Source organism: Argopecten irradians, chromosome 13 (assembly GCF_041381155.1).
Source record: "Argopecten irradians isolate NY chromosome 13, Ai_NY, whole genome shotgun sequence".
Taxonomy (NCBI): Eukaryota; Metazoa; Mollusca; class Bivalvia; order Pectinida; family Pectinidae; genus Argopecten; species Argopecten irradians.
The window spans coordinates 1,645,135-1,665,833 of NC_091146.1; the positions used below are offsets into that span (position 1 = coordinate 1,645,135).

General features: G+C 40.9%; 1 protein-coding gene across 1 annotated transcript in view; it reads right to left on the bottom strand.

The window, feature by feature from the left end:
• Window positions 1-4,549: 4,549 nt before the first annotated feature.
• Window positions 4,550-20,699, bottom strand: part of LOC138306582 (uncharacterized) — a 48,891-nt gene continuing 32,741 nt past the window's right edge. The window contains exon 4 of the mRNA XM_069247020.1: window positions 4,550-4,803. Within this exon, the coding sequence (XP_069103121.1) occupies window positions 4,550-4,803 (254 nt within the window). The remainder of the gene's footprint in view (window positions 4,804-20,699) is intronic.

Here is a 20,699-nt window from a genome sequence, read left to right on the forward strand (position 1 = left end):
AGAGGAGGGAGGGGACTAGAACAGCCTATACAACAGAGGAGGGAGGGGACAAGAACAGCCTATACAACAGAGGAGGGAGGGGTCTAGAACAGCCTATACAACAGAGGAGGGAGGGGACTAGAACAGTCTATACAACAGAGGAGGGAGGGGACTAGAACAGCCTATACGACATAGGAGGAAGGGGACTAGAACATCCTATACAACATAGGAGGGAAGGACTAGAACATCCTATACAACAGAGGAGGGAGGGGACTAGAACAGTCTATACAACAGAGGAGGAGGGGACTAGAACAGCCTATACGACATAGGAGGAAGGGGACTAGAACATCCTATATAATTCTGTTTCTAATAATTTTGTTTCTATATGAAATATGTTTGATGGTAAGGCTGTTTCAATATGAATTATGTTTGATGATAATTATCTTTCTATATTTCTTTTTCACGATACATAACACTTTGCTACATAACTGGAGAAAATTTCTTTATTAAGCTTCGTCTATTAGTGAGATCATCACAGGAGGGAGGTGACTAGAACGGCCTATACAACAAAGGAGGGAGGGGACTAGACTAGAACAGCCTATATAACAGAGGAGGGAGGAGACAAGAACAGCCTATACAACAGAGAAGGGAGGGGACTAGAACAGCCTATACAACAAAGGAGGGAGGGGAATAGAACAGTCTATACAACAGAGAAGGGAGGGGACTAGAACAGCCTATACAACAAAGGAGGGAGGGGACTAGACTAGAACAGCCTATATAACAGAGGAGGGAGGGGAATAGAACAGCCTATACAACAGAGGAGGGAAGGGACTAGAACAGCCTATACAACAGAGGAGGGAGGGGACAAGAACAGCCTATACAACAGAGGAGGGAGGGGAATAGAACAGTCTACACAACACAGAAGGGAGGGGTCTAGAACAGCCTATACAACAGAGGAGGGAGGGGACTAGAACAGTCTATACAACAGAGGAGGGAGGGGACTAGAACAGTCTATACAACAGAGGAGGAGGGGACTAGAACAGCCTATACGACATAGGAGGAAGGGGACTAGAACATCCTATATAATTCTGTTTCTAATAATTTTGTTTCTATATGAAATATGTTTGATGGTAAGGCTGTTTCAATATGAATTATGTTTGATGATAATTATCTTTCTATATTTCTTTTTCACGATACATAACACTTTGCTACATAACTGGAGAAAATTTCTTTATTAAGCTTCGTCTATTAGTGAGATCATCACAGGAGGGAGGTGACTAGAACGGCCTATACAACAAAGGAGGGAGGGGACTAGACTAGAACAGCCTATATAACAGAGGAGGGAGGAGACAAGAACAGCCTATACAACAGAGAAGGGAGGGGACTAGAACAGCCTATACAACAAAGGAGGGAGGGGAATAGAACAGTCTATACAACAGAGAAGGGAGGGGACTAGAACAGCCTATACAACAGAGGAGGGAGGGGACTAGAACAGTCTATACAACAGAGGAGGGAGGGGACTAGAACAGCCTATACAACAGAGGAGGGAAGGGACTAGAACAGCCTATACAACAGAGGAGGGAGGGGACTAGAACAGTCTATACAACAGAGGAGGAGGAACAGTCTATACAACAGAGGAGGAGGGGACTAGAACAGCCTATACGACATAGGAGGAAGGGGACTAGAACATCCTATACAACATAGGAGGGAAGGACTAGAACATCCTATACAACAGAGGAGGGAGGGGACTAGAACAGTCTATACAACAGAGGAGGAGGGGACTAGAACAGCCTATACGACATAGGAGGAAGGGGACTAGAACATCCTATACAACATAGGAGGGAAGGACTAGAACATCCTATACAACAGAGGAGGAAGGGGACTAGAACAGCTGATACAACAGAGGAGGGAGGGGACTAGAACAGCTGATACAACAGAGGAAGGAGGGGACAAGAACAGTCTATACAACAGAGGAGGGAGGGAACTAGAACAGCCTATACACCAAAGGAGGGAGGGTACTAGAACAGACTACATATACAACAGAAGAGGGAGAGAACTAGAACCGCATATACATCAGAGGAGGGAGGGGACAAGAACAGCCTATAAAACCGAGGAGGGAGGGGACTAGAACAGTCTATACAACAGAGAAGGGAGGGGACAAGAAAAGTCACAACAACAAAGGAGGGAGGGGATTAGAATAGCCTATACAACAGAGGAGGGAGGGGACAAGAACAGTCTATACAACAGAGGAGGGAGGGGACAAGAAAAGTCACAACAACAAAGGAGGGAGGGGATTAGAATAGCCTATACAACAGAGGAGGGAGGGGAATAGAACAGTCTACACAACAGAGGAGGGAGGGGACTAGAACATCCTATACAACAGAGGAGGGAGGAGACAAGAACAGCCTATACAACAGAGGAGGGAAGGGACTAGAACAGTCTATACAACAGAAGAGGGAGGGGAATAGAACAGTCTATACAACAGAGGAGGGAGGGGACTAGAACAGCCTATACAACAGAGGAGGGAGGGGACAAGAACAGTCTATACAACAGGGGAGGGAGGGGACTAGAACAGCCTATACAACAGAGGAGGGAGGGGACAAGAACAGCCTATACAACAGAGGAGGGAAGGGACTAGAACAGTCTATACAACAGAAGAGGGAGGGGAATAGAACAGTCTATACAACAGAGGAGGGAGAGGACTAGAACAGCCTATACAACAGAGGAGGGAGGGGAATAAAACAGTCTATATAACAGAGGAGGGAGGGGACTAGAACAGTCTATACAACAGAGGAGGGAGGGGACTAGAACAGCCCATACAACAGAGGAGGGAGAGGACTAGAATACCCCATACAACAGAGGAGGGAGGGGACTAGAACAGCCTATATAACAGAGGAGGGAGGGGACTAGAACAGTCTATACAACAGAGGAGGGAGGGGACTAGAACAGCCTATACAACAGAGGAGGGAGGGGACTAGAACAGCCTATACAACAGAGGAGGGAGAGGACTAGAATACCCCATACAACAGAGGAGGGAGGGGACTAGAACAGCCTATATAACAGAGGAGGGAGGGGACTAGAACAGTCTATACAACAGAGGAGGGAGGGGACTAGAACAGCCTATACAACAGAGGAGGGAGAGGACTAGAATACCCCATACAACAGAGGAGGGAGGGGACTAGAACAGCCCTATATAACAGAGGAGGGAGGGGACTAGAACAGTCTATACAACAGAGGAGGGAGGGGACTAGAACAGCCTATACAACAGAGGAGGGAGAGGACTAGAATACCCCATACAACAGAGGAGGGAGGGGACTAGAACAGCCTATATAACAGAGGAGGGAGGGGACTAGAACAGTCTATACAACAGAGGAGGGAGGGGACTAGAACAGCCTATACAACAGAGGAGGGAGGGGACTAGAACAGCCTGTACAACAGAGGAGGGAGGGGACTAGAACAGCCTATATAACAGAGGAGGGAGGGGAATAGAACAGTCTATACAACAAAGGAGGGAGGGGACTAGAACAGCCTATACAACAGAGGAGGGAGAGGACTAGAATACCCTATACAACAGAGGAGGGAGGGGACTAGAACAGCCTATATAACAGATGTGAATACGAAGTACATTAAACGGAAAAGAATCGTGTGTATGGCATACCTTCTAAAATAAATTAATAACAATAGATCCAGTTAAATAAATATACAAACAATCGTATGTATGTAATGCATTCTAAATAATGAATTAATTAAAATAAGCAAATTTCAAAAAAATACTAGCTAAATCAAAATCATTATACACAGTTCATTGAATATAAAAACAATGACTCTATTTTTATGACTTCTTAGGACGACAAAGAATCAAGTATTTAGTTTTGATTCGTAAAAAATCAAGATACATTAAAAAGTAAATGTATATAACAAACAAAAATAAATGATAAATAAAATACATTGATGTTCGATCGTTTCCGTCCTTACAACCCGTTTTTGTCATCTTTGAAAAAAATAAAGCGTAATTTATTAAAATCTGTTGATCTTTCATACTAGCGAAGACATTGTATCCTGGTGAAGGCTGGGTGATCGAACACAGGCAAAAGTTTTCGTGTGAATCTATTGCCTGTGTATCTTATGAGAGTGTCACTCAGCTATTAGTGTGACGAACATATTCACTGTACCTTAATGTATCAGCAGTACAACAACCATCGGCAGCCAGGAGAAATATTCTACCTCAATTCATAAACCTACGGACATTCTTATAAAAAGTACAAAAACTTATTTCAACAACAGTTTGACAATCGTGATTGTTAACAATGAAACACATATCCATGGATACTATCGTAAAACCTAATAATTCTGAGTGTTGTCCTGGGAAACATTTGGTCACACAAACATGTCCATGGATACTATCGTAAAACCTAATAATTCTGAGTGTTGTCCTGGAAACTGTTGTCGAGTGTGGTCTTAGGAAACACTTGGTCACACAAACATGTCCTTGGATACTATCGTAAAACCTAATAATTCTGAGTGTTGTCCTGGAAACTGTTGTCGAGTGTGGTCTTAGGAAACATTTTGGTCACACAAACATGTCCTCTTTACCATCGAGGAGATGATCTTCATCTTCATGGTCATCAGTCGTCTTTAGAGGTCGCCATTGTTGCCAGTTACGTAAACACGCCAAGCTTGACTTGGGGTAATATATAAAATACAGCAGCACATACAGGACGGCGATGATGATCAAATCCACCAACAGGTGGCAGCCGAATGCTACAGGAATAAAGTGGGCGTTACGCTCGTCCGAGAGGTCCCACTCCGGGTTCATCTCGCCCCCTACAACACAGTTAGAATAACGGAGTAAGTTATAATGCTTACTGAGTGTAATATTCTCACACATATATATCTATATTAGTGATTAGGGTCAAAGAAGTAATATCTATGGGATTTTCCAGATGACACGGGATCCAATCAAACGAAAGTCTGTTGGATACGAATTACTTCAAATGGTAAATATGGGACAAGGAAGTAATTCCAACCGTGTGGACAAAACAAAATTGTAAAATTTTCGAGGCGATCTGACCCTTTATCAAGACATACAAAACGAACACGATTACACAATATAGGATACGAACAGTAATGCGGGACAAAGTCCTGATACCATAATATACTCACATACACAGTGACTAGTATCCTGATACCATAATATACTCACATACTCAGTGACTAGTATCCTGATACCATAATATACTCACATACTCAGTGACTAGTATCCTGATACCATAATATACTCACATACTCAGTACTATAGTATCCTGATACCATAATATACTCACATACTCAGTGACTATAGTATCCTGATACCATAATATACTCACATACTCAGTGACTAGTATCCTGATACCATAATATACTCACATACACAGTGACTAGTATCCTGATACCATAATATACTCACACACACAGTGACTATAGTATCCTGATACCATAATATACTCACATACACAGTGACTAGTATCCTGATATCATAATATACTCACATACTCAGTGACTAGTATCCTGAAATCATAATATACTCACATACTCAATAACTAGTATCCTGATACCATAATATACTCCCATACTCAATAACTAGTATCCTGATACCATAATATACTCACATACACAGTGACTAGTATCCTGATATCATAATATACTCACATACACAGTGACTAGTATCCTGATACCATAATATACTCACATACTCAGTGACTAGTATCCTGATACCATAATATACTCACATACTCAGTGACTAGTATCCTGATACCATAATATACTCACATACTCAGTGACTAGTATCCTGATACCATAATATACTCACATACACAGTGACTAGTATCCTGATATCATAATATACTCACATACTCAGTGACTAGTATCCTGATACCATAATATACTCACATACTCAGTGACTAGTATCCTGATACCATAATATACTCACATACTCAGTGACTAGTATCCTGATACCATAATATACTCACATACACAGTGACTAGTATCCTGATACCATAATATACTCACATACACAGTGACTAGTATCCTGATACCATAATATACTCACATACACAGTGACTAGTATCCTGATACCATAATATACTCACATACACAGTGACTAGTATCCTGATACCATAATATACTCACATACACAGTGACTAGTATCCTGATACCATAATATACTCACATACTCAATAACTAGTATCCTGATACCATAATATACTCACATACTCAGTGACTAGTATCCTGATACCATAATATACTCACATAACATCAGTGACTACATATCCTGACTAGTATCCATACATAATATACTCACATACACAGTGACTAGTATCCTGATACCATAATATACTCACATACACAGTGACTAGTATCCTGATACCATAATATACTCACATACACAGTGACTAGTATCCTGATACCATAATATACTCACATACACAGTGACTAGTATCCTGATACCATAATATACTCACATACACAGTGACTAGTATCCTGATACCATAATATACTCACATACACAGTGACTAGTATCCTGATACCATAATATCACATACACACTAGTATCCTGTACATAATATACCACATACACAGTGACTAGTATCCTGATACCATAATATACTCACATACACAGTGACTAGTATCCTGTTACCACATAATATAATATACACACATACACAGTGACTAGTATCCTGATACCATAATATACTCACATACACAGTGACTAGTATCCTGATACCATAATATACTCACATACACAGTGACTAGTATCCTGATACCATAATATACCACATACACAGTGACTAGTATCCTGATACCATAATATACTCACATACACAGTGACTAGTATCCTGATACCATAATATACTCACATACACAGTGACTAGTATCCTGATACCATAATATACTCACATACACAGTGACTAGTATCCTGATACCATAATATACTCACATACACAGTGACTAGTATCCTGATACCATAATATACTCACATACACAGTGACTAGTATCCTGATACCATAATATACTCACATACACAGTGACTAGTATCCTGATACCATAATATACTCACATACTCAGTGACTAGTATCCTGATACCATAATATACTCACATACTCAATAACTAGTATCCTGATACCATAATATACTCACATACACAGTGACTAGTATCCTGATACCATAATATACTCACATACTCAGTGACTATAGTATCCTGATATCATAATATACTCACATACTCAGTGACTAGTATCCTGATACCATAATATACTCACATACTCAGTGACTAGTATCCTGATACCATAATATACTCACATACACAGTGACTAGTATCCTGATACCATAATATACTCACATACTCAGTGACTAGTATCCTGATACCATAATATACTCACATACTCAGTGACTAGTATCCTGATACCATAATATACTCACATACTCAGTGACTAGTATCCTGATACCATAATATACTCACATACACAGTGACTAGTATCCTGATACCATAATATACTCACATACACAGTGACTAGTATCCTGATACCATAATATACTCACATACACAGTGACTAGTATCCTGATACCATAATATACTCACATACACAGTGACTAGTATCCTGATACCATAATATACTCACATACACAGTGACTAGTATCCTGATACCATAATATACTCACATACACAGTGACTAGTATCCTGATACCATAATATACTCACATACTCAGTGACTAGTATCCTGATACCATAATATACTCACATACACAGTGACTAGTATCCTGATACCATAATATACTCACATACTCAGTGACTAGTATCCTGATACCATAATATACTCACATACACAGTGACTAGTATCCTGATACCATAATATACTCACATACACAGTGACTAGTATCCTGATACCATAATATACTCACATACACAGTGACTAGTATCCTGATACCATAATATACTCACATACACAGTGACTAGTATCCTGATACCATAATATACTCACATACACAGTGACTAGTATCCTGATACCATAATATACTCACATACACAGTGACTAGTATCCTGATACCATAATATACTCACATACACAGTGACTAGTATCCTGATACCATAATATACTCACATACACAGTGACTAGTATCCTGATACCATAATATACTCACATACACAGTGACTAGTATCCTGATACCATAATATACTCACATACACAGTGACTAGTATCCTGATACCATAATATACTCACATACTCAGTGACTAGTATCCTGATACCATAATATACTCACATACTCAGTGACTAGTATCCTGATACCATAATATACTCACATACACAGTGACTAGTATCCTGATACCATAATATACTCACATACACAGTGACTAGTATCCTGATACCATAATATACTCACATACACAGTGACTAGTATCCTGATACCATAATATACTCACATACTCAGTGACTAGTATCCTGTTACCATAATAATACTCACATACACAGTGACTAGTATCCTGATACCATAATATACTCACATACACAGTGACTAGTATCCTGATACCATAATATACTCACATACACAGTGACTAGTATCCTGATACCATAATATACTCCACATACACAGTGACTAGTATCCTGATACCATAATATACTCACATACACAGTGACTAGTATCCTGATACCATAATATACTCACATACACAGTGACTAGTATCCTGATACCATAATATACTCACATACACAGTGACTAGTATCCTGATACCATAATATACTCACATACTCAGTGACTAGTATCCTGATACCATAATATACTCACATACACAGTGACTAGTATCCTGATACCATAATATACTCACATACACAGTGACTAGTTCCTGATACCTAATATATACCATAATATACTCACATACACAGTGACTAGTATCCTGATACCATAATATACTCACATACTCAGTGACTAGTATCCTGATACCATAATATACTCACATACACAGTGACTAGTATCCTGATACCATAATATACTCACATACTCAGTGACTAGTATCCTGATACCATAATATACTCACATACTCAGTGACTAGTATCCTGATATCATAATATACTCACATACACAGTGACTAGTATCCTGATACCATAATATACTCACATACTCAGTGACTAGTATCCTGATACCATAATATACTCACATACACAGTGACTAGTATCCTGATACCATAATATACTCACATACTCAGTGACTAGTATCCTGATACCATAATATACTCACATACACAGTGACTAGTATCCTGATACCATAATATACTCACATACTCAGTGACTAGTATCCTGATACCATAATATACTCACATACACAGTGACTAGTATCCTGATACCATAATATACTCACATACACAGTGACTAGTATCCTGATACCATAATATACTCACATACTCAGTGACTATAGTATCCTGATACCATAATATACTCACATACACAGTGACTAGTATCCTGATACCATAATATACTCACATACTCAGTGACTAGTATCCTGATACCATAATATACTCACATACTCAGTGACTAGTATCCTGATACCATAATATACTCACATACTCAGTGACTAGTATCCTGATACCATAATATACTCACATACACAGTGACTAGTATCCTGATACCATAATATACTCACATACACAGTGACTAGTATCCTGATACCATAATATACTCACATACTCAGTGACTAGTATCCTGATACCATAATATACTCACATACACAGTGACTAGTATCCTGATACCATAATATACTCACATACTCAGTGACTAGTATCCTGATACCATAATATACTCACATACACAGTGACTAGTATCCTGATATCATAATATACTCACATACTCAGTGACTAGTATCCTGATACCATAATATACTCACATACACAGTGACTAGTATCCTGATACCATAATATACTCACATACTCAGTGACTAGTATCCTGATACCATAATATACTCACATACTCAGTGACTAGTATCCTGATATCATAATATACTCACATACACAGTGACTAGTATCCTGATACCATAATATACTCACATACTCAGTGACTAGTATCCTGATACCATAATATACTCACATACTCAGTGACTAGTATCCTGATACCATAATATACTCACATACTCAGTGACTAGTATCCTGATACCATAATATACTCACATACTCAGTGACTAGTATCCTGATACCATAATATACTCACATACTCAGTGACTAGTATCCTGATACCATAATATACTCACATACTCAGTGACTAGTATCCTGATACCATAATATACTCACATACACAGTGACTAGTATCCTGATACCATAATATACTCACATACTCAGTGACTAGTATCCTGATACCATAATATACTCACATACACAGTGACTAGTATCCTGATACCATAATATACTCACATATACCAGTGACTAGTATCCTGATACCATAATATACTCACATACTCAGTGACTAGTATCCTGATACCATAATATACTACACGTGTATATCATACATAATATACTCACATACAGTGACTAGTATCCTGATACCATAATATACTCACATACTCAGTGACTAGTATCCTGATACCATAATATACTCACATACACAGTGACTAGTATCCTGATACCATAATATACTCACATACACAGTGACTAGTATCCTGATACCATAATATACTCACATACTCAGTGACTAGTATCCTGATATCATAATATACTCACATACTCAGTGACTAGTATCCTGATACCATAATATACTCACATACTCAGTGACTAGTATCCTGATACCATAATATACTCACATACACAGTGACTAGTATCCTGATACCATAATATACTCACATACTCAGTGACTAGTATCCTGATACCATAATATACTCACATACTCAGTGACTAGTATCCTGATACCATAATATACTCACATACTCAGTGACTAGTATCCTGATACCATAATATACTCACATACTCACTAGTATTGATACCTACACAGTGACTAGTATCCTGATACCATAATATACTCACATACTCAGTGACTAGTATCCTGATACCATAATATACTCACATACTCAGTGACTAGTATCCTGATACCATAATATACTCACATACTCAGTGACTAGTATCCTGATACCATAATATACTCACATACTCAGTGACTAGTATCCTGATACCATAATATACTCACATACTCAGTGACTAGTATCCTGATACCATAATATACTCACATACTCAGTGACTAGTATCCTGATACCATAATATACTCACATACACAGTGACTAGTATCCTGATACCATAATATACTCACATACTCAGTGACTAGTATCCTGATACCATAATATACTCACATACTCAGTGACTAGTATCCTGATACCATAATATACTCACATACTCAGTGACTAGTATCCTGATACCATAATATACTCACATACACAGTGACTAGTATCCTGATACCATAATATACTCACATACTCAGTGACTAGTATCCTGATACCATAATATACTCACATACACAGTGACTAGTATCCTGATATCATAAATATACTCACATACACAGTGACTAGTATCCTGATACCATAATATACTCACATACAGTGACTAGTATCCTGATACCATAATATACTCACATACTCAGTGACTAGTATCCTGATACCATAATATACTCACATACACAGTGACTAGTATCCTGATACCATAATATACTCACATACTCAGTGACTAGTATCCTGATACCATAATATACTCACATACTCAGTGACTAGTATCCTGATACCATAATATACTCACATACTCAGTGACTAGTATCCTGATACCATAATATACACACATACACAGTGACTAGTATCCTGATACCATAATATACTCACATACACAGTGACTAGTATCCTGATACCATAATATACTCACATACTCAGTGACTAGTATCCTGATACCATAATATACTCACATACTCAGTGACTAGTATCCTGATACCATAATATACTCACATACTCAGTGACTAGTATCCTGATACCATAATATACTCACATACTCAATAACTAGTATCCTGATACCATAATATACTCACATACTCAGTGACTAGTATCCTGATACCATAATATATACTCACATACTCAGTGACTAGTATCCTGATACCATAATATACTCACACATACACAGTGACTAGTATCCTGATACCATAATATACTCACATACTCAGTGACTAGTATCCTGATACCATAATATACTCACATACTCAGTGACTAGTATCCTGATACCATAATATACTCACATACTCAGTGACTAGTATCCTGATACCATAATATACTCACATACTCAGTGACTAGTATCCTGATACCATAATATACTCACATACACAGTGACTAGTATCCTGATACCATAATATACTCACATACACAGTGACTAGTATCCTGATACCATAATATACTCACATACTCAGTGACTAGTATCCTGATACCATAATATACTCACATACACAGTGACTAGTATCCTGATACCATAATATACTCACATACTCAGTGACTAGTATCCTGATACCATAATATACTCACATACTCAGTGACTAGTATCCTGATACCATAATATACTCACATACTCAGTGACTAGTATCCTGATACCATAATATACTCACATACACAGTGACTAGTATCCTGATACCATAATATACTCACATACTCAGTGACTAGTATCCTGATACCATAATATACTCACATACTCAGTGACTAGTATCCTGATACCTAATATACAAACAGTGACTGTATCCTGATACCATAATATACTCACATACACAGTGACTAGTATCCTGATACCATAATATACTCACATACACAGTGACTAGTATCCTGATACCATAATATACTCACATACACAGTGACTAGTATCCTGATACCATAATATACTCACATACACAGTGACTATAGATACCTAATATACTCACATAGTAACTAGTATCCTGATACCATAATATACTCACATACACAGTGACTAGTATCCTGATACCATAATATACTCACATACTCAGTGACTAGTATCCTGATACCATAATATACTCACATACTCAGTGACTAGTATCCTGATACCATAATATACTCACATACACAGTGACTAGTATCCTGATACCATAATATACTCACATACTCAGTGACTAGTATCCTGATACCATAATATACTCACATACACAGTGACTAGTATCCTGATACCATAATATACTCACATACTCAGTGACTAGTATCCTGATACCATAATATACTCACATACACAGTGACTAGTATCCTGATACCATAATATACTCACATACTCAGTGACTAGTATCCTGATACCATAATATACTCACATACTCAGTGACTAGTATCCTGATACCATAATATACTCACATACTCAGTGACTAGTATCCTGATACCATAATATACTCACATACTCAATAACTAGTATCCTGATACCATAATATACTCACATACACAGTGACTAGTATCCTGATACCATAATATACTCACATACACAGTGACTAGTATCCTGATACCATAATATACTCACATACTCAGTGACTAGTATCCTGATACCATAATATACTCACATACACAGTGACTAGTATCCTGATACCATAATATACTCACATACTCAGTGACTAGTATCCTGATACCATAATATACTCACATACACAGTTACTAGTATCCTGATATCATAATATACTCACATACCCAGTGACTAGTATCCTGATACCATAATATACTCACATACTCAGTGACTAGTATCCTGATACCATAATATACTCACATACTCAGTGACTAGTATCCTGATCACATACCACTAATATACTCACATACACAGTGACTAGTATCCTGATACCATAATATACTCACATACTCAGTGACTAGTATCCTGATACCATAATATACTCACATACTCAGTGACTAGTATCCTGATACCATAATATACTCACATACTCAGTGACTAGTATCCTGATACCATAATATACTCACATACTCAGTGACTAGTATCCTGATACCATAATATACTCACATACTCAGTGACTAGTATCCTGATACCATAATATACTCACATACTCAGTGACTAGTATCCTGATACCATAATATACTCACATACTCAGTGACTAGTATCCTGATACCATAATATACTCACATACACAGTGACTAGTATCCTGATATCATAATATACTCACATACACAGTGACTAGTATCCTGATACCATAATATACTCACATAACACAGTGACTAGTATCCTGATACCATAATATACTCACATACACAGTGACTAGTATCCTGATACCATAATATACTCACATACACAGTGACTAGTATCCTGATATCATAATATACTCACATACACAGTGACTAGTATCCTGATACCATAATATACACACATACACAGTGACTAGTATCCTGATACCATAATATACTCACATACACAGTGACTAGTATCCTGATACCATAATATACTCACATACACAGTGACTAGTATCCTGATATCATAATATACTCACATACACAGTGACTAGTATCCTGATACCATAATATACTCACATACACAGTGACTAGTATCCTGATACCATAATATACTCACATACACAGTGACTAGTATCCTGATACCATAATATACTCACATACACAGTGACTAGTATCCTGATACCATAATATACTCACATACTCAGTGACTAGTATCCTGATACCATAATATACTCACATACACAGTGACTAGTATCCTGATACCATAATATATACTCACATACTCAGTGACTAGTATCCTGATACCATAATATACTCACATACACAGTGACTAGTATCCTGATACCATAATATTACTCACATACTCAGTGACTAGTATCCTGATACCATAATATACTCACATACTCAGTGACTAGTATCCTGATACCATAATATACTCACATACTCAGTGACTAGTATCCTGATACCATAATATATACTCACATACTCAATGACTAGTATCCTGATACCATAATATACTCACATACTCAGTGACTAGTATCCTGATACCATAATATACTCACATACTCAGTGACTAGTATCCTGATACCATAATATACTCACATACACAGTGACTAGTATCCTGATATCATAATATACACATACTCAGTGACTAGTATCCTGATACCATAATATACTCACATATATCACAGTGACTAGTATCCTGATACCATAATATACTCACATACTCAGTGACTAGTATCCTGATATCATAATATACTCACATACTCAAGTGACTAGTATCCTGATACCATAATATACTCACATACACAGTGACTAGTATCCTGATACCATAATATACTCACATACACAGTGACTAGTATCCTGATACCATAACTATACTCACATACCATACATAGTGACAGTGATACCATAAATATACTCACATACACATTTACTAGTATTCCCTGATATCATAATATACTCCACATATCAGTGACTAGTATCTCTGATACCAGAATATACTCACATACACAGTGGAACTATATCCTGATACCATATATACTACATCGTGACTAGTATCCTGATATCCATAATATACTCACATACACAGTGACTAGTATCCTGATATCCCATAATATACTCACATAAACAGTGACTAGTATCCTGATACCTGACACCCAGTACCTGATACCATAATATACTCACATACTCAGTGACTAGTAACCTGATACCATATATACTCACATACACCAGTGACTAGTATCCTGATAGCCCATAATATACTCACATACACAGTGACTAGTATCCTGATACCATAGAATATACTCACATACACAGATGACTATTATCCTGATACCATATACTCACATACACCAGTGACTATTATCCTGATACCATAATATATACTCAACATACACAGTGACTAAGTATCCTGATACCATAATATACTCACACAAACTCAGTGACTATATTCCTGAAACCATAATACACTCGCATAACACAGTGACGTAGTATCCTGATATCATAATATACTCACAAACTACAGATGACTATTATACCTGTATACCATTAGATATACTCACATAACACAGTGACCAGTAACCTGATATCATAATATACCTCACAATATTTCACAGTGTGACTAATTATCCTGATACCATAATATACCCACATACTCAATGACAGTTTCCTGATACCATAATTATACTCACATACACCGAGACTAGTAACCTGAGACCATAATATACTCACATACTCATTGACACCCCTACTTTACCCAGATAGCCCCCTACTTTACCCAGACATCCCTACTACCCAGACTAGTACCCCTACTTACCCAGACACACCCTACTTACCCAGACACCCCTAACTATACCCTGGCAACACCTACTTACCCAGACACACCTACTTACCCAGACACACCTACTTTACCCAGACACCCCAACTTACCCATACCCCCTACTTACCCAGACACCCCTACTTACCCAGACACCCCTACTTTACCCAGACACCCCTACTTACCCAGACACCCCTACTTAACCCAGACACACCTACTTACTCCAAGACACCCCTACTTTACCCAGACACCACCTACTTACCCAGACACACCCTACTTACCCAGACACCCCTACTTACCCAGACACCCCTACTTACCCAGACACACCTCCTTACCCAGCCTACTTACCCAGGCACACCCTACTTACCCAGACACACCTACATACCCAGACCCCCCTACTTACCCAGACACACCTACTTACCCAGACACACCTACTTACCCCAGACACCTTACCCAGAAAACCCCTACTTACCCAGACACCCCTACTTACCCAGACACACCTACTTACCCAGACACCCTACTTACCCAGACACACCTACTTACCCAGACCAACCCATACACCCCTACTTACCCAGACACCCCTACTTACCCAGACACCCCTACTTACCCAGACACCCTACTTACCCAGACACCCCTACTTACCCAGACACACCCTACTTACCCAGACACCCCTACTTACCCAGACACCCCTACTTACCCAGACACCCCTACTTACCCAGACACCCCTACTTACCAGACACCTACACACACCTACTTACCCAGACACCCCTACTTACCCAGACACCCCTACTTACCCAGACACACCTACTTACCCAGACACCCCTACTTACCCAGACACCCCTACTTACCCAGACACCCCTACTTACCCAGACACACCTACTTACCCAGACACCCCTACTTACCCAGACACCCCTACTTACCCAGACACACCTACTTACCCAGACACACCTACTTACCCAGACACCCCTACTTACCCAGACACACCTACTTACCCAGACACCCCTACTTACCCAGACACCCCTACTTACCCAGACACACCTACTTACCCAGACACCCCTACTTACCCAGAAACCCCTACTTACCCAGACACCCCTACTTACCCAGACACCCCTACTTACCCAGACACCCCTACTTACCCAGACACCCCTACTTACCCAGACACACCTACTTACCCAGACACCCCTACTTACCCAGACACCCCTACTTACCCAGACACCCCTACTTACCCAGACACCCCTACTTACCCAGACACACCTACTTACCCAGATAACACCCCTACTTACCCAGACACCCCTACTTACCCGACACCCCTACTTACCCAGACACACCTACTTACCCAGAACACACCTACTTACCCAGACACCCCTACTTACCCAGACACCCCTACTTACCCAGACACACCTACTTACCCAGACACCCACTACTTACACAGACACACCTACTTACCCAGACACACCTACTTACCCAGACACACCCCTACTTACCCAGACACACCCTACTTACCCAGACACACCTACTTACCCAGACACACCTACTTACCCAGACACCCCTACTTACCCAGACACACCTACTTACCCAGACACACCTACTTACCCAACTTACACCCTACTTACCCAGACACCCCTACTTACCCAGACACACCCCTACTTACCCAGACACACCTACTTACCCAGACACATCCCTACTTACCCTTAGACACCCCTACTTACCCAGACACACCTACTTACCCAGACACACTACTTACTTACCCAGACACCCCTACTTACCCAGACACACCTACTTACCCAGACACCCTACTTACCCAGACACACCTACTTACCCAGACACACCCTACTTACCCAGACACCCTACTTACCCAGACAACCCCTACTTACCCAGACACCCCTACTTACCCAGACACCCCTACTTACCCAGACACCCCTACTTTACCCAGACACCCCTACTTACCCGAACTTACCCCTACAGACAGACACCACCTACTTACCCAGACACACCCTACTTACCCAGCACACACCCCTACTTACCCAGACACCCCTACTTACCCAGACACCCCTACTTACCCAGACACCCCTACTTACCCAGAACACCCTACTTACCCAGACACCCTACTTACCCAGACACCCCTACTTACCCAGACACACCTACTTACCCAGCACACCCCTACTTACCCAGACACCCCTACTTACCCAGACACACCTACTTACCCAGACACCCCTACTTACCCAGACACCCCTACTTACCCAGACACACCTACTTACCCAGACACCCCTACTTACCCAGACAACACCTACGTTAACCCAGACACCCCTACTTACCCAGACACACCTACTTACCCAGACACCCCTACTTACCCAGACACCCCTACTTACCCAGACACCCCTACTTACCCAGACACCCCTACTTACCCAGACACCCCTACTTACCCAGACACCCCTACTTACCCAGACACACCTACTTACCCAGACACCCCTACTTACCCAGACACCCCTACTTACCCAGACACCCCTACTTACCCAGACACCCCTACTTACCCAGACACCCCTACTTACCCAGACACCCCTACTTACCCAGACACACCTACTTACCCAGACACCCCTACTTACCCAGACACCCCTACTTACCCAGACACACCTACTTACCCCAACACCCCTACTTACCCAGACACACCCCTACTTACCCAGACACACACCTACTTACCCAGACACCCCTACTTACCCAGACACCCCTACTTACCCAGACACCCCTACTTACCCAGACACCCTACTTACCCAGACACCCCTACTTACCCAGACACCCCTACTTACCCAGACACCCCTACTTACCCAGACACATACCCCTACTTACCCAGACACACCTACTTACCCAACACCCCTACTTACCCAGACACCCCTACTTACCCAGACACCCCTACTTACCCAGACACACCTACTTACCCAGACACACCTACTTACCCAGACACACCTACTTACCCAGACACCCCTACTTACCCAGACACACCTACTTACCCAGACACCCCTACTTACCCAGACACACCTACTTACCCAGACACCCCTACTTACCCAGACACCCCTACTTACCCAGACACCCCTACTTACCCAGACACACCTACTTACCCAGACACCCCTACTTACCCAGACACACCTACTTACCCAGACACACCTACTTACCCAGACACCCCTACTTACCCAGACACACCTACTTACCCAGACACACCTACTTACCCAGACACCCCTACTTACCCAGACACCCCTACTTACCCAGACACCCCTACTTACCCAGACACCCCTACTTACCCAGACACCCCTACTTACCCAGACACACCTACTTACCCAGACACCCCTACTTACCCAGACACACCTACTTACCCAGACACCCCTACTTACCCAGACACACCTACTTACCCAGACACCCCTACTTACCCAGACACCCCTACTTACCCAGACACCCCTACTTACCCAGACACCCCTACTTACCTAGAAACACCTACTACCCAGACACCCCTACTTACCCAGACACCCCTACTTACCCAGACACCCCTACTTACCCAGACACACCTACTTACCCAGACACCCTACTTACCCAGACACCCCTACTTACCCAGACACCCCTACTTACCCAGACACCCCTACTTACCCAGACACCCCTACTTACCCAGACACACCCTACTTACCCAGACACACCTACTTTACCCAGACACCCCTACTTACCCAGACACCCTACTTACCCAGACACACCTACTTACCCAGACACCCCTACTTACCCAGACACCCCTACTTACCCAGACAACCCCTACTTACCCAGACACCCCTACTTACCCAGACACACCTACTTACCCAGACACCCCTACTTACCCAGACACCCCTACTTACCCAGACACACCTACTTACCCAGACACACCTACTTACCCAGACACACCTACTTACCCAGACACCCCTACTTACCCAGACACACCTACTTACCCAGACACCCCTACTTACCCAGACACCCCTACTTACCCAGACACACCCTACTTACCCAGACACCCCTACTTACCCAGACACCCCTACTTACCCAGACACCACTACTTACCAGACACCCCTACTTACCCAGACACCCCTACTTACCCAGACACACCCTACTTACCCAGACACCACCTACTTACCCAGACACACCTACTTACCCAGACACCCCTACTTACCCAGACACCCTACTTACCCAGACACACCTACTTACCCAGACACCCCTACTTACCCAGACACACCTACTTACCCAGACACACCTACTTACCCAGACACCCCTACTTACCCAGACACCCCTACTTACCCAGACACACCTACTTACCCAGACACACCTACTTACCCAGACACCCCTACTTACCCAGACACCCCTACTTACCCAGACACCCCTACTTACCCCAGACACCCCTACTTACCCTACTTACCCAGACACC